Here is a 25,291-nt window from a genome sequence, read left to right on the forward strand (position 1 = left end):
AACAGGGACTGGGAAAAAAAACCTGTATGATGTAGGTATCCAATCACAGACTATGACTAATAGATAACCGAGGAGAATAGTTCTCAAAAAAGCCATAGTTTGAAACTCATTGGCCTTAAATCATTGAACAATCACCCATAGTAAATAAATTCATAAAAATCAAAATCTAGTCACATCCAATTAGCAAAGAGAAAAAGGACCTAAGAAGTCAGATAATTTATTTTCAATTAACAGTTTGATCAGTTATGTTCTGAAGTTTATGTGAGAATACTGCAGACTTTTAAAAGTTATATATTTACCGAAGAGATCTTCAATGGAAAATCTGTAGGAAAGTAAAATGTGCACTGATCTTTTCTGACATTTACAAAAGTCATTAATTAATATGATTAAGCAAATTAGACTGAGCCAAAGTCTGACTGATTTTAAGAGCATGCTGCAAGAGCCACCTGTTTGCTAGAGAGATTAGATCCTATGGTGATGGGAGATAGAGAACAGAGAGATAAAAAAAAGATAAAGGAGAGAATGATCTGTATCTATAGATACTGATCTTTCATGTTTTTCTTCTCTGTTTTTTATAACATCCATCACCACAGTATCCAAAGTCCTCCAGATACTATGGTGGCCCATCTACTCATTAACTGAAAGAGAAGTCCCTATCCATGAAACGAAAGGAATGTCTCCTTTACTTGTTAGCATTAAATGGCTTATGACACACACATGAATAATTTTGATTCCACCAAGCTGAGGTACTTATCGCCATAGTATCTAGGAGCCTTGTTACCAGGGTTTTGTGATCCAGTAACTTTTAGTCTCTGTGAGTTGGCATTAGGAAATAAAACAAAGGAAATGCAGTACCTTCACCTGCTATATGGCTGGCACAGACAAGTCAAAACCAAGTGCTCTTAACTTAAAGCTTTACTTCCTTTTTCTTCAGTAATTCCCATTGGAATTACTTTTACCAGAAATCTCCACCTATTAGTCTTAAGCACATACAAATACAATAGGTGGTTAGAGTACCCCAAAACTTGATAGTTATCCCACAAGTCTGAGGCAGTCTTTGGGTGAATCAGTCACAGATTTCCAGATGGCCATCCTTCCATTTGGGCCTGGAGATTTTTCCAAATATGTCCACAAAGTAATCTGCCTGACTCAGACTTGCTACCTCCCTCTTATACCCCCAAAGTTATAAGCATGTCAATCAAGAAAATGTTACATAGCTGACCAAACAAATCAATCACTGGGCAGAAGCAGAAGTTACAGAGACATGTCACTAAAAACAATATTGTTAAGCAAGCAGTCTTAAGCTGTTAGTCTGATACCTAAATTTCCCCATACCAAATATTTTAAAATAAACCTAGACTTCCTGTTTTTCCACAGACATTCGCCCCAGCATATTCATAGAGAGAGAATGCATAGAGCCAGGATAACTTCACGTGTTAACTGTCTAACAGTCCCCCCACACCCTTGGTTTGCCTAGTTTATGCCTACAGAGGTCTAAAAATGGCTAAAAGCAGCAAGCAGAATAATTGGTAGTCCATCCCAATAACTGGCAGTTGCTTGGACACCTGGCTGATTGCTAATATGCCCCTGTTCAGCCTCACAATCTCTATTATTTGTTTTTGTACTCAAAACACCTATGTAAGGTAGAGAAGTACAATTATACCCATTTTACAGAAGGAGAACTGAGGCACAGAGATACCAAGTGACTTACCCAAAGTTACAGAGGAAGTCTGGGTCAGAAACAGGAACTGAACACAGGTCTCCAAAGCTCCAAATTAGCACATTAACTGCTGGACCATCCTTCCTCTTCTAAACCAGGCTTCTTCACCTTCTGGACAGTGGTGTATATGCACACACGTACATTCATTACAATATTCTTGACTGACTCTTCACTTGTCAGTAAGGGATTGCTCCATCAAACCTTTGGTCAGTGGGTGACCACATTTTTGCTGTAGTATTCTGTGAGGTGTCCTATGGCATTCACCTTAGGTCATTCCTCTTCACTTTAAAAAAAGTGATTGGACACTTCCTTCTAAGAGGTGCTTTCCCATTTTTTATTATAACTGTTATTGTTTATTTGTATCACCATGGACCAGGACCCCATTGTGCTAGGTGCTGTACAAATATGGAATAAAAAGAGAGCCCTTGCCCAAAAGAGCTAAAGAAATAAATTTGTAAACACCTAAGGGATAATAGGATTATAAAGGACAGTCAGTATGGGTTTGTAGAGAACAAATCATGCCAAACCAACCTTAATTCCTTCTTTAAAGGGTTAATATGGCCTAATGGATAAAGGATAAGCAGTAGACAAGTTATATCTTGATTTTAGTAAGACTTTTGATTAGCAAATTAGGGATATGTGGTCGAGATGAAATTACTATAAGGTGGATGCACAACTGGTTGAAAGATCAGACTCACAGAGCAGTTAACAATGAAGTTTGCTGTCAAACTGGAAGAATGTATCTAGTGTGGTCCTGCAGCACTCAGTCCTGGGTCTGGTACTATTCAATATTTTTATTAATGACTTAGATAATGGAATGAAGAGTATGCTTTAAAAATGTGTGGGAGGGATTGCAAGCACTTCGGAGGATAGAACTACAATTCAAAATGACATTGACAAAATAGTCTCAAATCAATAAGATTAAATTCAATAAAGGCAAGAGTAAAGTTCTGCACTTAGGAAGGAATAATCGAATGGACAACTACAAAATGAAGAATAAGTGGCTAGTTAGTAGTACTGCTGAAAAGGATCTAGGGGTAAATTGGAGACTCCAGAGGAGAGAAACAACAATTATAAATGTGTCGAAAACCTGACCTATGAGAAGAGATTAAAAAGAATTAGGCATGCTTATTCTTGAGAAAAGAAAAACAGAGGGTACCTGATAACAGTCTTCATATACGTTAAGGACTACTCTAAAAAGGATGGTGATCAATTGTTCTCCATGTTCATCAAAGGTAGAACGAGCAACAATGGCTTATTCTGCAGCAAGGGAGATTTGTGTAATCCCCCTTTCTGCCCAGGCTTAGTACCTATTTCATGTGCAAACGGGAGTGGGGGACCTCACATCTTTGGACAGTTCCAAAGTTTCCGTCACCTTGGCTCATTTCCTGGTGTTGCTGGAGGGTGCTGGACTCATCCTCCTGGTGTTCTAAAGAATAAAGCTGCTTGGCAGTGCCTCCAGTGAGTCAAGGGGTTAACCACACTAAGACTGTTGCGACCACACTTGAACTCAGAAATAATTCAAACTCACACAAGCAAACCAATTGAAACAACAACAATACACTGCAGGTAAGGATTTGATTAAAGACTCATATCCAATCAGTAAAAATAAGAAATGGTTAAAATAATCAGATATTAATAATGCTTTTTAATTACTAAAGGCTATGCTGGCAAGCACATGAGGTCATGTGATCACACACTCCTCCAACGTCCCTAAAAAAAAATGTCTCTCTCCTTTCAGTTCTGTCTGTCCCGCATGTCTCAGATACCCAGTTGGTGTACATGAAGACACCTTGCAGGCCTGTAAGAAGCTGCTATTAGAAACACAGTTAATTATACTGGGACTTGGCAATGCAGATCTCGATGATCCAGGTACGGAAAAGACCTTTTGAAAGTGCATTGTGCCTTAGTGGTGGAAGATTAAATCCTAACTACCCATTTAACTATAATACAGGGTATTCATGTTCCTTTTTTGACTGAGAGGTCAGGAAATCGATGTAGGCAAGCGGGTCCGCCCTGGGGATGGCACTAACCACCTGCCCCTTCTTGAACCATGCTGACAGTCTTTTAAACTTGGAACCCACAGGTTCAGTTGTAAGCAAGTTGGGTCTCTGAATCCAAAACCCCGGATCTGGTGTGGGCTGCTGCAGGGCAAGCAAGCTGCAGGGGTTGGCAGGAGAGCCAGGTTGTCTTCTCCTGTTTCAAGCTGGTGGCAGGAAGAACGGATTGTGCCCTCCTGAGACTTTTCTGCTAAGCCTGGAAGTGCTTTGCTGGCAGACTGCCGAGAGAGACCTTCTTTCTTCCCTTCTTCTGCTGGAGAAGTCAACTCTGTGGTGGACACCAGGAAGCCCCAAAGTATGTCTCTTCTCTTGTATGTCTCAAAGGTATGTATCTTCAGCCCCTTGCCAAGGGAAGTGAAGGGCAACATTTGGGATGGATATTGGGAAAACTTTTTAACTAAAGGGTATTTAAAATCTGAAATAGGTTTCCAAGGGAGGTTTTAGAATCCCCCCTCATTGGAGGTTTTTAAGAACAAGTCTAACAAACACCTGTCAAGGATTGTCTAGATTTACTTGGTCCTTCCTCAGTACAGGGGGCTTGATTTAGTAACTTCTCAAGTCCCTTCCAGCCCTGTATTTCAATGATTCTATGAATCTAAGTATAACCCAAGAGACAACAGATAGATACAGAGAGAAACTGTGCAAGAGGCAGGATGGTGATTTTGTCCGCAGTGATCAAGAAAGGAGCTGGGGGAAAGATTAAGACCTATGTCTTAGCCAGATTGAGCTTCAGCTGATGACTAGACATTTATGAGAAGATGACAAAGACACAGGCTGAGATTTTAGTTTGGAGAGAAGGTAACATGTCTGGAATAGAGGGGTAGATCAGTGAGTTGTCAGCATAGAGATGGTAGCTGAATTTTTATTTGCAGATGAGATTATCCAGAGATAACACATAAAGGGAGAAGAGACAGGGACCAAGGAACACTGCCCTGTTGAACCCCCAAAGAATGATGAAGAAAGATCCTCTGACAGACACCCTGAATGAATTATTAGAGAGGTAGGAGAAAAACCAGGAGAGGACAGAATCATGGAAGCCAAGGGAGGGCAAATTTCAAGAGAAGCATAGTTGACAGTGTCAAAAGCAATTGACAGGTCAAGGAGGATGAGAATGGAGTATTGGTTCTGAGCTTTATGCCATTGTATATGCCTCACCCCCTTTTTAATGGCAGAACTTCAGTTCTTTAGTATTTGATTATCTTCATATCATATGAATCTTAAGCTGAATAGGTATGTATTCAATGCCTCAAGTGTTTGGGCAGAGGGCGGAGTGGTACTTTATAAATTAGACTATTGTGATTAACAACATAATGCATTGGAAAGTGACACAATAACTATTTTTTTCAAACACAATGTCTGCAAAGAGAAAGTACCTATAAAATCTGATCAAACTGAAAAGAAGTTGTTATATATAAAAATTAATAAGAAGTGGACTGTGAGGTGAAATTGTAGGCATATTAGTGTATCTTTCCAGAAACACTTTCAACCCTGATCAACCCTATTCTCAACTCTGCTGCTTGCAAAACATTTCCAACTGCAGACGTTAATAGAATAATATATTAAAGATTCAAAAACTACTATTTGAAAGCTCTGTCACAAACAAGCCCTGAAAAACAAACAAACAACACACATTGCCTATGCTATTTGTGAACCAGTGGATCCATGGTTCACTTACTTTTCAACCTGCTTTGGAATAACTTGGCACATCTCTAATTTTAACAAGCTTCAGTGGGATTAGATATAATGCAAACTTTGTTTGTGTCAATTAACACTCAAAGAAGTACAAACGAACTTGTTAACTGCATTTATCAGTAAAAAAAAAACAGCAAAATGAGAATTTAGCCCAAACTAAGGTAGCGTATAACTAACTCAAATTGCCACAGTCATTGTCTTTTAGAAAGCCCCAAAACTTCATTTTCAAGCAGGCAGGTGTGATCTGATAATATATTTTTAAGTATGCAGACACAAATTCAGATTTGCAGTATATCTATATTATCAGTTCTATGCACACCAACTTCTCAGCAAGTGCTGCTATACAGTGTAATTTTGGCACACACACACAGCTAAACAGAAAAAAGACAAATATTATGCACAAACTACATTCATCATGTCTACATTATTATTTCCTTTTCCAAATCACCTTGAGTGACTGTTATAACTTTCTACAGTTGTGGTACAACTGGAGACAGAACATAGGTCACTTTAATCCCAATCTAGTGCATTAATCGTAAAACCATCCTACCTCATTAGAGAGGACCCAAACAACTGGATACATAAAGGAGTCCTAATACATGGTTTGAGAAAGGGAAAGGGAATAAAGAAAGTGTTCAGGCAAAAATAGATGAAATGAAGTCAGAGATTGAAAAGTGGGGCAGAAGTGAGAACCTCATATGGTCTAATGTGTTTCTACAAGAAGTTCAGTTCTGTTATATAGCCAACACTTTCTATTACTGTATTATGCCATCTCCATTTTCTACTGTGTATTTAAGGCTTTAACTAATATAGGATCAATCTATACATGTTTTGCTTTCTTATATCCCACACAGACACCTGGATCAAAGCAAACATTTTGTTTCCTTTTTAGGTTGTGGGTTGCTGTTTTACTCATTGTAAGTTTGGAGAGGGTGTTATCTTGTGGTTTTCCCCTGTCTTTCCATTTGTTAATTCAGGAATTTAGTGGGCAGTGTTGGCATTTTAATTGTTATGTTTTTAGTTATATCTTGTGAGGCATCCAGAGGCCTGCAGGCCTGGGCACCATATAAATACATTTTTACTATTGTATTATTATGCCATTTTGAAGTGAAAGCAACATTATGAAATAACAGAACTATGCAGTTTGAATCCACTGGCAAGTTATCCAAGGCAGTTAATATTATGTTTCCTGGTATTGTGATATTGTAACTTCCTCCTGCTAATGTGATGGAATTAATTCATACAACCTGATAACAAGGTTATTACTATGCTAACAATGGTAAGAGGTGGCTCAAGTGGAACAGTCTGTCACATTTGAACATTTCAGATCAAAGGTCTATTGAACTGAAACAACAAATAGAATCAATTTCTTGAACTGTTTCTGTATTTCCAAACTTGGAACATTACACCACAGAATGTGACTTAATGAAATACAGATGAGTGGTGCCACGGAACAGCCAGTTCTACTGAAACAATGAAAATTAATGTAGCACTCCCCTGGCTGGGGAAACGAACCAGTTATTGAAGACAGCTTTGCACTTTAATACGTCAGTCTTTGAGGATAGTCAGGGCTGAGCTAACTTACTTAGTCACAGCTAACTAAGGAGAACTGGGAGAAAGCGAGGGAAATATGTAGTTTACTAAAAATTGAATGAGCCTTACTGATCTTAGTGATTTTTTACGCTGAACTCTTTTTGTGCCATGCACGTGCACAAGTCCAATGCTTTGCTTTTTTAAACCTGTGACTATTAAGTTCAACAGTGCTGCCTACAGATCAGCAAGAAAACAGTCTCCAATCCACAGGGCCTTATTGGATATAACAGTATACATCCATGGGCACTCTTACAGGTAACTGCAGGGATGTTAAGTGAAATAATTTAATAAAACAGATACAATCCTGAAACTGATCCCAAAGGCAAATGTTTTGGTAAGTATGTATTTCCAATGAGAGAGCTGGCATCTCAAAAAGGGAGAGAGGAGAAGAGAGATTCTGGAAGAAAAATGGCTTAAGGCAGAATAAAAAATGAAATAAACAGAAAGTTTAGATCAGGCAGAGAACAGATTTATTATTGTTATTAATTATTATTATTAGTTCATTTTTAGGGGAGAGGATCAAGGATTGATGGAACTGACAGGAAGGGAACATGGATTTTGTGGAAGGATCTTGCTGAACTAGAAGGAACACAACATCTCTATATTGGGAAGGGAATAAATACATAGAGGTTGTAAGGGTAAGTGTGATATTCATAGGAAATGATGCAAAAGTAGCTGACACTTCCTGGGCCAACAATGGAGTTGGGACCCAGGACCTTCATCACTAAGGCCTGATCCAGCAAAGGATCTAAGCACATGCTTAACTTTAAGCATGTAAGTAATCTTATTGAAATCAAGTGCTTAAAGTTAAGCATGTGGTTAGGTGCTTTGCTGGAGCAGGGCCTAAAAGCATGAGCCTCTAACATTTGAGTTAAAGGACTATATCCTCAGGCATGAAGCAGAAGCAGACTCAGAGGCCTCTGGGAATCAGCTGCCAGAAGGGAGTAGTGCGGTACACAATATGCGTATGAAATGGTTGTATTATCGTTAAGCCTGCAAGCATGCTGACTGGGAACTAAATATTTTCAGGAATTTGGGCAGACTTGGTCTGAGCTGTGCGTGTGTGCAGTTAATAAAAAGCGCTCTGCCATCTCTCCTGATAAGCCTGACCCAGGAATGCTTTCTAACCAATACAGGGCATGAGGGCAAAAAGAACACAGTAGGCGTATATACACTTCACATAGGCATCCAAAACCTGGATCCTTAGGGTATATCTAGACTGCAAGAAAAGACCTGCAGCAGCGGGTCTCCGAGTATGGGTGAACTGACTCGGGTTTTTAGAGCTCAGGCTGTGGGGCTAGAAATAGTCCAAGCCCAAATGTCTACCCTGCAATTTTGAGCCCTGTATACCAAACCCTTAGAGCCCAAATCAGCTGACATGGGCCAGCCATTGCATTGCAATATAGACGTTCCTTTAGGGTTTGTCTACATTGCTGACTGAGCCTGGGCTCTGACTCAGATTTGAGCCAAATCTCCCCTTCTGTCCACACACAAATCAGCCTGACGTGGGTCAGCAAGCACTCAGGACCTAGGACCTTGCTAGGGGGTGCGTCAGAGCCTGCTAGGCGAGTGGAACAGATCCAAGTCCTGTCATTGTGCAATGTATGCAGCTCAGTTGCAGACCTGGCTCAGAAGGTCTATGTAGTGCACCATGGCATGTTAACGTGGCTGTGAGACCCCGGGTCCAGCAAATGTAAGCCCACATTCGCACTACAGTGTGGATGCTCAAGCATGAGCTTGGAAACACCGAGTCCACAAGACCAGGTCTCACAGACCCAGGTTTACAATGCAGTGTAGACATACTCTTACATCTCAGCCCATCATTGATTAACATTTTATCAGGTCTTTTGAGCCCATCTCTGGTTTTACACAAGCGAATACCTCACAAATGAAAAACTTTTAGCAAATATTTAAAAGTATCATGTCTCTGCTCACTCACCACTCCACATACAGCTCCATTAATTAAATAGTTTAGAAGCTATTAAAAGACTTATTTAGAACTTGTGTTATTGGCACCTGTTTATTCTTTGACCCCACAAAACTAAGGCAGTAAATGTCTAAATTGTTTGCATGTGTTACCAATAAGTCAGCATTTTAAAGACAAAGGAGACAGAAGGTAACTCCATGTAACATAGCAATGCCTTAAAACACAAAAACTAGTGTCTCTAAGCATCGAAACAGAACATTTATGTAGACAGGGCAGCACAAATAATCTATTTAACCTAAACTTTAAATTACAGGAAACATCTCCTAGCATCACATACAAGAGCAATGAAATTACGCACAGCTAGAAATTAAGATGATATATTTGTGAATGTGAAAGTAACACTAGCAGAATTCATAAAAGAAAATCTCGTTGGGCATTATTATCTTTCCATCAGGACATGTCGTCACAAAGCAAACAAGGGGAGAATGATTTTTAAAAAATGCTATTAAAATAGAAATGTGTAAAGTAGAGGGTAATGAAAAATGAAGCAAGAGTAGAGACAGGAAAGATTAAAAGGAAAGATCCCGGTAGGAACAAAATGTCATTTGAATGGAAAAAGAATCATCTTGAAAAAAAAACTGGAGTGAAAAATAAGGACCAGATTCTGATACCTTGACATAATGAATAGGACCTTACTCTGCAAATTTGCCACCATCAGATCGATCTATCTTGATCAATTGCGTGGCAGTGAAGACACACTCAATCGATTCGGAAGTCGATTCAATTAAGCCACCTCCTCAAAACGCGTAGCGCTGAGTCGACAGGTACGCAGTTCCCGTCGGCGCAGCGTAGTGGAGACAGCATGCAGAAGAGGATTTAGGAAGTTGACATAAGTTACTCAAGCTACACTGCATAGCTTGCGTAATTCCCATCGACTGATGCTGAATTTCCCCGTAAGTATAGACCAGGCCTTAGAGATTCTAAGGATAACTGGCAGAGAGCTCCTGAAGAATCCTGGCAATGCCACTTTCTGCAGTGGGAAACTAACATCTTGTGGAGAACTTCTGAGCCAGTACTACTCCCTCAAATCTGTGCCAGTGGAAAAGTGTCATGGGGTGGGGGTGGGGAAGTGTGCGCTCAAGAGAGTAATAATAATAATAACAGTAGTAGTAGTTATAAAAGAGTCTCCAAATATCAAGAGAAAGGAAAAATTAGTCCATAAAAAAATCTCTTATCCTTCTTTCTCTATCTTTTCCTTCCCCATCTCTAATAATTCTGACCCTCTTCTCTGATCCTTTACCTCACTGCAACTAAGTTATTATCCTTATATTTGAAAAAATTGGCTTTCATCCCTTTGATCCACTATTATTTCATACAATTCCTCACTCTCTTCCCTGTTCATTTCCCCCTTTTCTTGTTTACATTCTATTTTACCATCTTCCTCCAGGTTTATTTCAGCAACCAATGAAGCTTAATGTCCATCCCATGTTATGGTCCAATACACTCAGTTTATTAACTCTTAGTCCTTAGTTTGCAATTTCATGCTAAGTATCATATTTCTTTCCAAAATTCAAGGAAAAATAAAACAGAACTACACAAGGTCAAAAGTATAGTTTTCTTTTTACTCCCACTGACATCCTAATATCAACCTCATCGCCACTCTTTTCCAGCAGAGAACTTGCTTTTGCAAACCTGGGAATTCCCATCAGCTTAACTGTCTGACAGATATTTTCTCCCTTTCCTCAGAAGGTGTGAATTTTTCAAATGCCAGTAACCCACCACTACAGAATTTCTCATGAGTAGGAGGTAACTGCAGCTTGATTTGCTTGGACTATTGTTCCACAGCCTTATTTCCACAGAAGCCAACTCACTTGAAACCAGAAAAATCAGAACTGAGAACTGACATCTTGTGAGTCAAGACAAAACTGCAAGCCATGGACATGGAAACATTGATCAGCTTATTTCTTCATGCTGCTGAATGGCTAGATTTATGTTTTCTTGGACACTATATGGTGATTCTGTTAGTACCACACAATAGTCTGTAACTTCAGCTTGTGAATAGAAGCTTTGACAGCTTGAGACCAAATCATTTTAAAAAATGCAGGGACAACTCCCAGCTTTGCTGCAGCCCCTTTCCACCATTCCAGCAGTGTACAAGCCATAAAGGGAGCAAAATGAGGAACTCTCCTTGGTAGGGGTAGCTAGGACTGCCTGTGTTGCTCTACACTGCCTTAGGGAGCATGCTTCCACACTGGGTAGACAGACAGGTGCTAGCTATGCTCGAGCTGCATGCTAAAAATAGCAGTGTGGCGGCAGCAACATGGGCAGAGGCTCCGGCTAGCCACACAAGCTTGGAGCTAGGGGGTCAGGCAAGTTTGGACTCGGATGGCTAGCCTGAAGCACCACCTATACCCCTGTGGCCACACTGCCTTTTTTAGTGCATTAGCCTGAGCAGAGTTAGCACATGTCTGTCTACATGCGTCAGGAAGCAGGCTGCCAGCGGCTGTGTAGATTGAGTGCCTACTAGGGCAGGATCAAGGTGAGCGCCAGGAGGGGCATGCCACAAATGGGAGAGGGGAGTGGCCAGAACACTCTGGTAATTTTGAGCTAAGAAGAAGCCCTTGATAAGTGTGAGGAGGCTCCTGTACAATGGACACCATTCCCAAGAACAGCCCTGAATCTGCAATGCACAAAGGTGGCTCAATATCAGTGCCGTCATTTCCCTGCCCTTCTCAGGACCTGGCCCACAGTCTGTGCCTCCCCCAGAAAGACTAGGAAACATTTTTTTTAGCACAGTATATATTTTTCTACATATTCATTTACACTAAAATTCCTTCTCTGCCTCTAATCAACCTAGATACACCGTAAGACACTTTCTCTGGGAAGCATACGTACTGTGCAATATATATATATATATATGTGGATGTGAAAGTAACACTAGCAGAATTCATAAAAGAAAATCTCGTTGGGCATTATTATCTTTCCATCAGGACATGTCATCACAAAGCAAACAAGGGGAGAATGATTTTTTTTAAATGCTATTAAAATACAAATGTGTAAAGTAGAGGGTAATGAAAAACAAAGCAAGAGTAGAGACAGGCAAGATTAGAAGGAAAGATCCAGGTAGGAACAAAACGTCATTTGAATGGAAAAAGAATCAAATATATATATAGATTTGTGGGCCAGATCTCCAGCTGGTGTAAATCAAAATAGCTTAACTGACTTAATGGAGCTAAGTCACATTACACTAGATGAGGCTCGACCCCATACTGTCTACCACACATAGCTGCACAACACACATAAAGGCCTATATGGAATATGCACAGATGATACACCAATGCAAAATGAAATATAAAAGCAAGTTACAATATAAACCCATTCTTAATTGATTTAATACACAGTAATACACAGTGCTAAATTAGACTGAGGTACACCTTTCTGGGATGTCCCAAGACACTTGCGTTATTACTCGTCTTCGCTTGCCAGTCATGAACTATGTGGTTGTTCTTAAACATGAGACAATAAATGGAGGTTGCAATGCCGCCCACTATAAAATACCAGACTTATTTGTGTAAGATATTTATAGCCTTTTAAAGCATTGAGAGTGCCTGAAGCGTGAGTGCTGCATTTGTTTGTTTGAGTTGGGAGTCGTGAATGTCACCTCTGAGCCTGTCTCAGCCTGAGTTACAGCTGAACTTGAGCCTGCTTTAACCTGATGAGTTATCCCTGAGCCAGATAACCTGATGAGTCAGCAGAGGCAATTATCTGCGGGTCTTGTGATAGGCCACACACCATACAACAGAGTTCAGACAAGCCACAGGACAGGACCCACCCAGGTGATCCCAAGGGTTCCTAAGCAAAGCAGTTTCTCCAGTCTGCTCAATGTCACTACCTGGCCGGTGCATTCCTATTGCCAATAGTTTCAACAGATTGCCCATGCTCCTGCTCCAGCCATGCCTGTTTCCATGCTAGCCAGCACCTATTCCAACCTGCATCTGCTCCTGTCTCAAGCAGCCACCCGGCAACTCTGGGTCTGTGGCAAAAAAGGCTATTTCTGATCATTCCAGTGACAAATTAAACATTTCTCTGTTCTTCAAGGAGCTATGCAATATTAAACCACATCCAACTCTGCCCATCATAGATGACTGGCTCCCTAGAATATTCAAACTATGTCTCCACCTCCTGGTAAATGTATACATACAGCAAGAAAGCAGATTAATGTCTATTATTTTATAGAATCTAAGAAGGGTATATCAGCCTCATGTAGATATGAAAAATGCAGGTCTCAGTCCTGAAGAGCTGACAATCTAAGCCATAAACCTGCAAACATTTACCTACAGACACTGACCTTGGTGACACTATGCACATACTAGAAGTTATGTATGACTCTGTAAATAAAGTTAAATTTGCAGGATTGCAGTTAAGAATAAAAAGGACAGACGAGAGGTAGGTTGATGAAGAGGAATGGGGGCCACAGTGATAAAATCATCTAATAACTTAAGTTGTTGTTGCATATGTATATCATGGCGACTTTACACTTTAGTAGACAATTTTATGGTGTAAACTAATTAAAGAGATGTTAATGGATACTGCATTTTTGGTGAAATGAGGTAAGAAAGGAGAAGGGAGGACATTTCCTTATTTGGAACAACCTATGAAGGAAAAGATCTGCTCATGATTCCTCCTAATCTGCATCAGAATAAATGCATCTACTCCCTGTGTCCTCATTGCATTTAACACAATATTTTTATGCCAGTAGTTTTCTTACAACTCCTGCTGTTTTCTTTATGAATAAATTAAAATGATAAGGTATTTGTTTACTTGTGTTTATTTCATTGTGTAATATATATCAGAAGGCTTCTACCTGGGATTCTAGCCCCCTTTTGCCATCAGTTACAAATACAATCACATCAGACAATTAAAGCAGCTGCTCTTCACTCCAAAACAGAAAAATAACAGACAAGAAATAGAATGCAAACTCACTCAATATCCCCATCCACATGAAATATATTCCTGCTTGATATGGCACTCTGTCCCCCTCTACTGGTGGATAGACCAGCTAAAGATTGATAAGTCTGTTACAGTCATAGCTACCAGAGGTGTTTCTTTTACCTAATGTAGTAGAGACTCATGCCTTTAGCTCCAGAGGTCCCAGGTTTGATCCCTGCTGCCGATGCCCTGTGTGGGTTGGCATTAAACACAAATACAGGCCTATAACAAGCCACTTTTCCCCCAGGCAGTCAAAGTAAATGAGATGGTTCTGAAGTGCACCTTTCGGACAATAAAATCAGGGACTTGGCTCCATAATTGAGATCCCCTTATGGAAAATGCCCTGCCAGCAGCTTCAGCTGTTTAATGCCAAGTGAAACTCTAGTTCAAGCACCTCTGCTGACTATAGCTGTTGCATTATCACATCAAACAAGGCTCTGCAGTCCACCAGTGGTCAGTGGATAACAATTGGAGAACTACTGCTCTATATGAAATGGAAAGGTACATTTTCTAAGAGGGAGGGAGGGTGTTACTTGTGTGACACTCTTAAAAGCAAATTGCCCTCTATTGCCCCATGCATCCCTTTGTAACATCTACACCCAACAGGACTGTCTTTCCCCAACAGAATTTTTGCTACATAAACCACTCACACAGAAATATGTGACTCTCTACCACAATCTGGCACACATTTGTGTGCAAATGTGAGGTGCTGTCTTTCAAAGAGAGGACAGCCAAGGCTCGGCTTGCACAGCCAACATCAAAGTATCTGCCACACTCATTAAAGAAAAACAGAAAAATGGAGTAAAGTGACTTAGCCAAGTTTTTAGAAAATGTAGTGGCTGAACACAGAAATACCAGCTCCAAACATGTAAACAAGTCAGATTTGATTATCTCTGAGTGAGTTCATTTGCGATTCATGTCTCTGCTTTGCATAAGTTTGATAAATTAAGGAAATGTGCAATGTTTGGGTACATGTAAAGACAAATATATATATATATATATTTCATTAGGTTATTTTAGTACTAGCTTACAATAAGGAAACTTTAAAGATAAGGATTTTACATTAATTAGCAGCTTTTGTTCAGAAAGATCCCAAGCACTTAAACTACATACCTAAGTCTGCCATCAGAAATGTATACACACTTTGCACTTCTGTAGTGCCTTTCAATTCCTGCTTTCAAAGTGCTGTGAAAACAATACTGAATCAAGTCTCACAAGATTCCCTCTGAGGCTGAGAAATATTATTATCCCTGCTTTACAGCTGGACAAACTGAAGCAGGGCCAGATCCTAGAGAGTTTCAGTGACTTTTCCAAGGTCACACACAGGATGTCCTCACCCAGTGCTTTAGACAAGACATCATCATGTGTAAGCTATTTACCACTACAAAGTATCTAGACTTTCATTACAGCTGATCAGATGCTCCATAGTCATTCACTGTTTAAAAATATTACTGCATGTATAAACTAGTGATTATAGGTTTATAACAGCAATATTCCCTTCTAAATCAGACATCACTTCATTTAATAATCGTCTTGAAAGAGTAAATGTACAATCAGGGCTGGCAAGAACCTATTTCCTTGGTAATAATTTTAAAAATTGCTTCAAATATCAGTTGTAAATGACTGATATTTGTTACACCTGTAAAACATTGCCTTTGAAAAAAATCCCTCCCATTCAAAGATCAATTGAGAGTCTAATACATGCGAGATGACCCAATAATGTCAAGGAAAATACAATGCCAGGTGAAATTATTTTATCTCTCTCTCTAAATTGTTTCACTGGAACAACAACATCATAAAAAATCTCTCTCTTGGAAAGCATTACACTTTTTAACTGTTAACCTAGCAACAATAAAACCAAGCCAGAGAAAACCAGTGTTGATACACATACTGCCCACCAGATGGCAGCAATGTGTTTTATGAATAATGCAGTAACATTGTGCAGTCCACTTCCATTTCACATTTAAATGATAAAACCAAACAATAGTTACTTCTTTAGATCTAAAAAAACCCAAAATGAATTCAGCCAAAAAGTACAGAAAAATAAACAGCTTTGAATGCATTAGTTGGTTATGGATGACTAGCTGAGATTGCTCTTTCATAATATGCAATGGAAATCAATGCTGCTATTTGCTTCCTCTGCTCTGCAACCATCTATTTGGGACCTTCTGTTCTTCAGTTGTTCTGCCCCTACAAAACTACTTCACATGCACATTAAGCATTAACTGATGTTACATTTTATTTTTGTAACACAGAAAATGCCTGTGGCTTGAAATAAATATTTTCCTTTCGGATGGACAAATAACACCTGCAGGTACGAAAGCTGCAGTGTAGCTGTCAAAAGCTAAGTGAGTCACATAATTTCTTGAGAAGCACATAAACCCACCTCCTCATAGACAGACATATCAGCAGTTACATCCCTCCCTAGATGGGGTCACTTAAAAAAACTACTTTCAAGCAATTCTTCTTCTTCTTATTATTTTTGTTTCAGCGTTTTGAAATTAAATATATATTGTCTGGCTAAAGTTATAGATTTTTAAAAAAAACCAATCAAATTATTCTTCACAACAATCTTTGACTAGATTTTCATTTGTGAGTAGGATTTACTAAAATACACAGGACCTAATTCAGCCCTAGTGTAAGTGTGGGCAATAATATGAGGCTTGATTATCCACTGCCTCCATATCTTATGTACTCATTTACATTAGTATACAGTGAGCCAGATGGAGCTCTGTTGGGTTACACCAACTAAGGATCTAGCTTACACCACTGGTAGCATTTTACATGCACTTTCCACATACATAAAGGATTATCTAAGGGGCGACAGAGAGGGGGATCAAGCTCAGGGAGGCAAATCCTGCCCTTATTCACACACTGGCTTCATTGCAGTTCAGATACACACTGGTACAAATGAGAGCAGAATTCCACTCACGGTCTTCAGTGGAAATATGTCCATTTAGGCCAGGCTGTGTTTGGCCCACAGTGTATAAATATAAGAGATTTCAGTACATAAAAAGGCCAGGAGGTTCACCAGTCACAGTTATTAGCTGTGCCCACTGTGACAGGAAGAAACAGCCAGGAAAAAGGTAAAGGCTATTTGCCCATCGCGTGACGCAGCAAGGAATTTAAGGGAAGGAGGCAAGGAGCCCTTAATCTTTTCCTGTCAGTATCACCCTGTCACACACCAACATGATACTCTTCCTCTGCAGCCTTATCTATCTCCTTTTAAAGTTGTGCATATGAACTGTCCCAGTTGCAATTCTCAAGAGGTTATTCCAGACACAGTGAAATCCATCGCCAGTGGACTAGAAAAAGGGGATTTTGTTCATCTGAGAAGCTGTTTCTAAAAGTCTTCCACATCTGCCCTTGAAATGTTGGGTATATTTTAGAGTGTTCACTTATTACAGGAGATTTCCTACTGGAGGTGGCTGTTAGTGTAGGTTTCACGCGATCAGTAACTTGGAGGGATTAGATTTTTTAGAGAAAAGAAAAGCAAGGCACTACTGGCAGAGAGTTAAAAGCTCTCCACAGTCCCAATTTTGTAGTCATGAAACATTGCAGAACTTCTTTGGAACCCAATAAAAAGTTCTCTATGTGAAGTGGCTACAGAATCAGGCCCCAGGTAGGTGCTTAGATATTACATGTAAAAACTTCAGTAGACAAATAAAGGGAAGAAATGCTGCCTAAACTTTTGGAGCAACTGTTTTTTCATCTGCTCAAATTGCCAGCTCCTGAATAAATAGACACAGCCTGGATGCTCCTTCAAACTCACACAGCCTGGATGCTCCTTCAAGGTTCTCTTTTATAAAAGATAAAGAGTTTGGGAAACAAAGTTTTTATGTATATAAAATCCTCAAGTCTCAGCCTCAATCCAACTTCTCTCTGCCAGATCTTCTCCATTTTTTTCATATACTGTTTGAAATAACGTGATGAATCCTGTGCACAATATAGGGGACTCTCTCATTCTCTATAAACTACCAGCATAATTTCAGCTTCTCTTATGTATGCAATTCAAGGCTTTGTTTTCTTTTTCCTTCCACTAAGCAGAAAGCAAAGATTGAGAGTTTTATCCACCACTGCCCCCATATTCTGATCAGTGATTTGTATCACAGAACCACTGAGCGTATATTCCCCTTTTCTTTTCTTTTCTTTTTTGGCCCCAGTCTAATTACCTTGTATTTATCAAAATTGAATTTCATCAACCATTTATCAGCCTGTGATCCTAGTCTTTCAGATGCACTCAGTTTTATTTCATTTTCTCATAGTGGTGCCCTGATGGGAAAGGTGGACAATGGGAAACTATTTACTCGCCATACATGTCATGTATAATGCACACGTTTCTGGCCAAAATGGTCCCTTTCTGTAAGCGCAAAAAGCATAGGGCTTAACTGGATCCTCAGTTACCCCAGCGAAACTCACTGATTTCATAAGAGTGTCCGATAGTCTGGTAAGATAAGCATTGTTGGGCTCTTTGTATGAAATAAAGACGGTCAGTGGAATTTGTACCACTGCCCTGGGAAGGGGGCAGTAAGGAGTTGTGCTATTTCAGCAGGATCCCCAGACTACAGGGCTCTGCCACAATCTGCAGGGGAGCATGGATGGAGCAGATTGTGTTGTCCACACTCCACTACAAAGGTGCTGGAACTACGGGTGTGGGGTGTGGTGCCACAGCCCCTGGTTTTAAGTGGTTTCCATCATATACAAAGGTTACTGTTTGGTTGAATGGCTCTCAGCATCATGACTATACAAATTGATTCAGCATCCCTGCTCCACTGGCTGAGGCAGAGGGAGCAGAAAGGCAATGAACCTGCCTTCTCACTGTCCACTTCTCTGCAATCCTTTTACCAGGGGAGAGCAGGCGCAATAAATGCCTCTCATACACATGCTGCACCACACACCATCAGAGCATTATGACCGTTCCTCCACCTTATATTCAAAGGCCCCAGCTCAGGAAGTGCTTCTCCTCCTGTCTCTCGGAATGGCCCTCACTCATACAAGCATAATCGAGCCCTTCAAATGGAACTGATGTTTCAAACTTATAATGTTTGCAGTGTGCATCTCTCTCTCTCTCTCTCTCTCTCACACACACACACAAGGACGCATGCATTCAGTTCTCCTAAAACAAGCTATGTAACCACAGTCACTAGCTTTCCTGCTTTTCATTGTTAATCAGGGATAAAATATTCTGCATCCAGGCATACAGTGAAAACACAGCTCTCCCTGGCATTATCTGCATATGCTTCCATCTGGTTTAGTGAGACACAGTGTTCTACTGTAGCAGTAATTTCTAAAGCAAAAGTAGAGATCTAATGTGTGTCTGAATCTTCTGCCTTTGACACTTATGGTAACAGCAAAAAAATGAGGCAGAAAACTGGTGAAAGTGTGGGCTTATTTTTAATGCTGCATTACAGAAGTAAAAAGATAATAGCATAATTAATAAAGATTAATACATTAAGGGCCTAGTTCTCAATTCAGGGTAAATCAAGAATAACTCCAGTGATGTCAATAGAGTTGCACCAGTGTAAAAGTGGTAAGAGGGAAGAATCAGGTCCAATTAAGTAAGCTATCAGTAAGATACCAGTAAGAATTTGTAGTTATAAAGCACATGTATGCAAAGTTTTCACTATATTTTATATACACGCCTCCGTAAGATACTAATTTTACAAATGGAAAAATAAACCACACAGAGATTAAGTCCCCCACAAAAGATTCCCCCACTTCTGCCTTGCGCACAAGTTGCACAACCAAAATGCCTGATGTGTGCATGAAGCAGGAATTTGCATAGGCACATAATTTTCCATGTATCCATCCCTGTTTGCCTATATCTATCAGCTGTTCTGTGTACACTTTAGCATGAACATTTTTAAAAACCCGAGTCTAAGTGATCCATCCAATAATGCTAGGTAGCAAGTCAATGGTAGAACTGGAAATGCAATCTAGCAACCCCCTTCTCCCACTGCAACATACAAATGACTCTCACTGACTCCAGTGGGGGGTATTTATATCATTCCTGGATGGGAGGAAAAAACCCTCAGGAATCCTGTCTGATAGCCCCTGTTCAAGACTTTTTCTTCTGCTCTAAATTCCTATTGCTTTCTAAATTATTATTATTGCAGATGATTAAATTACTAACACTGTCATAACATTATATATGTAACCAATTATTTCAAGGTCTGAAATTAGATCAGGATAAATTCAGATCCCTGAGATATCAGTTAAACCAACAAAAAATAAAAGCGGCTTCTGCACATGGACAAATTAACATAAAGATGTTTAAAAGAGGGCCATAGCCATCCACTATTTATGTAATATAAGGCCAAGAGAGGTTAGTGCACTTACTGTATTTGTCACAGACAAAAGCTTTCTGGGAATCTAAAATTAATGCAGGAGACAGAGCTTCTTGAAGACCATGGCACAAACTGTGAAAGGAACTATGGACCATCACAATCCTCACCATCTACAGTTCTAAGTGCAACCTTTGACCTGCCTTCTCTAACTCAAACACTCAGCTGCGTGTACATCTAAAACAAACAAAAGCAAACCCCCAGATTTTCTACCAAAACAAAATATTATAAATACATACACAGTTCTAGCCCTGGAGAGAGGATGAATGAGAGAAAACAAACCACATGTGACAGATGTCAGTCATGTCACTTAATGCACTACTGGGAGGCGCTCAGATATTATGGTGATCAGGGCTGTTTAAGAACCTATGATATACAGGTAGCACAGAAAGTTTCTGAGTCAGATTCTGAACTTGGTGTAAATTTGAAGTAACTCCACTGACGATAATGGAGTGGGTCTGGATTTACACCAGTGTCACTGAGATCAGAATCAGGCATCTTTTATGCTTGCTAGCTAGGATAATCTCTTTTAGGTACAACTGTTTTTTCAACCAAAATACAGAACTTTCTAGTACTTTTACCATATTCCTCTCCTTGTGTTCTACGCTTTCACGTTAGAATTTTATGAATATGAGTAACCTGACAGGGCTGCAGCCTTTACACTAAAGTCAATATCACATTAAGACTGTGGTAAAAGCCTGCGAATCAGTCTCTGTAATTTATGTAACAAAGCCTTTATAAACAAATGAACTTGGAAAATGAACAGAAACACCAATGAAGTCAAATAATGATTGTGTTTGGTAAATGAATGAAGCCATTAGGGGAATAAAGCTGTTTACTAATTCATGCATATGCTGCATAGTGACCTTTTTAACACTAACTTTTTTTTAATCAACCAAAAAAGAATACCCCTTCCCCGTCAAAAGTAATTATTCCTTGCTGCAAGATTTTCTGTTAATGAAATCTTAGTATTGTGGAGCCACAAGTACATTAAGGTCAAATGAACATTGCAACTTCCTCCACAGCATCCTGTCGAAATGTTAAACTCACAAAGGGCTGTTGGGCTTACACATGAGGAGGAAGAGCATAAGCGAAGCAGGAGAAATGGATAAACCCTATCTGAAAAGTTCTCCACAAGCATAAAACATTGAGCATCATGAACATTTTTCAACTAATCTTGTTACTAATGCCTCAGTCACCATGTTAGTGCTGGCTGCAAAGCATTCCATCATGTTGTTATTTTCTTCAGTTATAGCTCACATCAAGATGTACCTATCCAATGTATAATTGAACTAAATAAAGGGGAGAAAGGAGGATGACGGGGTGACATAGGCACTCTTTTTGTTCCAGTTGCTGATTGACAATACGGCCATCCCTTAACATTATTTTATTTAGTTATTACAACCATCTCTCTGTAAATGACACTTAGGATTATTTAAGATTATGTTGTAATCCTTTTAATCCTCAGTGCTTTAAATTTCAGGCTAAATACCAAAGAGCAAACTAGCACTTAGCAGAAATGTTTAAAGCATGTGATTTGAACATAAATCTTTTTATTCACCATGTCTCTGATGAAGACCTAGTGCCTCACATCAGTTAGCCATAGAGAACTGTACAGTATCTCAAAGCAAATTGTTCTGTTTACTTAGATTTTGTTGAAACTGCTTCAAGCTAGTTCTGTTTACTGGTGCTACAACAACAACAAAATAAACAAAAGCATGTTATGCTGAATCATTTGATGAAACTGGAGTGTTTAAAATGCACAGAACTAGATAATATGCACATATTTTAGATGACGTAGACCTTGTTCTGATTGGACTTACCTTAGCTTAGAAAAGGAGTAACTTTATTAAAATCAGTGGAGTTAAACATGTGTAAGATCAGAATCCACCCCCAAAGCTTCCTGCCTGAATTTAATTTGCTGTAGGTTTATATATTTTTCCACTCAGATAATGTTTCTTATTAATTAATTACGTGTAGTCCATCTCTTAGTTGGTATGCATTTACTAAGCCTTGTATTTTCTTAGTTAGAACTCAAATTCCACACTTCCTGCAACTTTGGATATTCATTTGTCTTTAACGCAAAATCTTAATAGTCCTTTTCTATTTGTAAACTGTAATTCATGGTTTCAAACTGAGTACCCAGCTAAATCAGAATTTTTCAGCCAGTTTCAGCCACATCAGCAGAAACCAGCATTGCTCTGTTTTAGTCAAGAATTAATGCTTTATTATTCGATATGTAAAAAACCAAAAACCCACTGACCATGTTTTGTTGCTCTGTTTTTGGACACACATAATATTTATTCTGATAATTTCAGAGTTAGGCCAGTTTATATAGCTAATCAAATAGCAGGGTAAATCATCGAGATTTAGTTTTCCAGCAAATCCTTTCAGATTCTTTTAATTCCAACAGAACTATGAATAGGTAGATGTTCAAAGTATGACTATATATTTTAAATAAATAAAATATCAAGAGTGTTTCCGCACATTCATTATCCAAGTATAAGCCACCTTCCTTGGTTTTAAAACTCTGCCTGGACTCTCTCTCTACTCCCCTTCCTTCTCTTTCCATTCATCTAGCACCAGTCCTTTCCTAAAATGTCACTACTGTTGGTACCAAACAACTCTTGCCACCTGGCACAGACTTCTAGTATATCTCCACCTAAGTGATGCTCCATCCTTTTTTGCTTATATCTCTAATTTCTCTCCCACTCAGTTATTGGTTTTATGAACAAATGCTTTAATGGGTTTCAGAAGAGATCTGAGATTGATTCTTATCTTATTTACACCAGTATAATTCAGTGGAGTTACTCCTCACATCAATGCAAGTGAGAAGAGAATCCATCCCAAAGTCTTTACTCAAGCTCTTTCTGTTAATTAAATGAAATATAGCCTGATGCTTCTTCCCATCAGAAGTTGTAAATTGACTTGAACGGATCTATACCCACTGATACCAGCTAAGGAGCTAATCCACAGGTTGTATGAAATTAATAATACAAAATAAGGGCTAAAACCTACAAATTCTTACTCAGATGATACATCTATACTCATACAAACAGTTCAATGACCTCCAGTAGCTGTGCTAAGTGTAAGGGTCTGCAGAATTTATCTAAGGTTATATTGTATCACTTTTAGGGAGACAAAACTGAAGAGTGAGAGCAAAAGTGAGTTGTTCACCCTACCAATGTGCTTTACGGATTACACAAAAATTGTCAAAGCTCATGTATAATTGTACACACACACACATATATATATTTTATAAATCACTGCCAGATTTTAAGAGGCTAGTCACAAAAACACCTACAGGAGTTAGGAACATATGTCCTATATTGACTTACAGTGAGACTTGTGCTTTTAAATCCCGTAGGTGCTTTCAAAAACTTTCCCCGTACGTCTTTAGATAGAATGGGTTCAAATGATCTGCTGCAGCCAAAATTGGCAGGTAGGGGATGAGCCTAGGGCCCTATATAAAATTCCAAATCCTTGGATGGAAAAAATATCATCATAGCGCTTGAATCAACTCCCATGAAATCAACAAAAGCATTTCCATTGATTTCAATGGGTGTTGGACTGGGTCCCTACAGTGGAAGTGTTGTAGCAACCTTTTTTTAGATCCTGGAATTTCAACCCTTGAATAATGCCTCTCTCATCCTTGAAAGGATGTCATTTATCTTCCTATTCAGTGAAATGGCATGTGGATGAAAAAAATTAAGCAACATTGTTTTCCATCAAATAAAATGATCAGCATATGAGAAATATATAACTTTCTGAATTTGGCTCAAAGAGATGCAAGGTTGTTCTCTTTCCAGCCCTCCCCACTCCGGAATGAACCTGGGTCATCACAGCCATGAGCAGCAATAAAAATAAACATAGTAACCACACTTAGTTGGACCAGAGCTTAAGTAAGCAATTTGAGAAAGTTCTGTTTATGGAAGTTCTTTAGGTCAAGGCTTAAACCCAAAGCAATTACCTGCTAAGTTTTAAAAACAAACAAATTGAACGTGGAACATTAATCAATAAATCAACAGGTTCTCAAGTATTTTTAGTAGATTCAATCATCAGGACTCTTTAGCCTAGAAAAAAATAGTAAACTGAGGCTGGATAAAATGTTATGCTTTTAAATTTGTTTTAGAAACAAGTGATGTATTAGATCAAACTGTAGTTACTAAAATAACTAAACAAGGAAATAAAGCCTAATTCTTAACCTTAAAGGCTTTATACCCAAAGGGAGAATGGAATGAACAAATTGTCGCTTACCTGAAAAACATTCTTTCTACTAGATTTCTCTGTAGTCCATTCAATGTGAGCTCCACACAAATCCACCCATTCTGGTTTATTCCCTGCTTTCTGCGAATAAAAATTAAAGATGAAGTATAAATTTTTGTACAGAAAGAGGGATAGTTGTCAGAAAAAAAAATTATGGAGCAAGTTCAACTGGCAGTTTGTAGTATTGCTGGTAGCACCACTCTGAAGGGCCTATTAATCCCCCTTTAGTACAATACATATCCCTTTTTAAGGTACCTCAGTATGAATCATGTGTGTGTGAGAGAGAGAGATTTTAAAAATTCATTAGGCTATTTCCTAATTAAAGCAAAAGAAAAAATAACTAGATATTTACTGGTTTTTTAGTGCTTATTTTGCAGTACTGAACCTGAAAATTGATTGTGTAGAATAGTTTAACCATTACTTCTGACTGATACAGCTGGAAAGGACTGGAGAAGAATGTGTATTTCAGCTCCCCAGTAGGACAACATCTTCATCTGAGCAAGTTATCAGGGTCTCAATCCCATGAGATGCCTGCATCCATGAGTTCCACCAAAGTCAAAAAGTTTGGTGTGCACTAAGTATCTCTCAGGAGCTACTCAACACTTTAACATTCCAGACAAACTTTCCAGACAATAAAACTTTTTTTTTTAAAAAAAAAGTTCCATAAAGTTCCTTCTGCATTTGATCAGGGCAATAGCTG

At 39.1% G+C, this 25,291-nt stretch overlaps 1 protein-coding gene across 4 annotated transcripts in view; it reads right to left on the reverse strand.

Moving 5' to 3' along the window:
- The window catches only part of ARHGAP15 (Rho GTPase activating protein 15), a 431,141-nt gene that overhangs the window by 327,609 nt on the left and 78,241 nt on the right, over nucleotides 1-25,291 (reverse strand). For all 4 annotated transcript variants that reach the window (XM_067549899.1, XM_067549898.1, XM_067549900.1 and 1 more), the window contains one exon: nucleotides 24,583-24,672. In XM_067549899.1, coding sequence (XP_067406000.1) covers nucleotides 24,583-24,672 — 90 coding nt within the window. The remainder of the gene's footprint in view (nucleotides 1-24,582; nucleotides 24,673-25,291) is intronic.

This window comes from Emydura macquarii, unplaced genomic scaffold (genome assembly GCF_026122565.2).
Source record: "Emydura macquarii macquarii isolate MOO-44397 ecotype Brisbane River unplaced genomic scaffold, CSIRO-AGI_Emac_v2 contig_1253, whole genome shotgun sequence".
In the NCBI taxonomy this organism is placed as follows: Eukaryota; Metazoa; Chordata; order Testudines; family Chelidae; genus Emydura; species Emydura macquarii.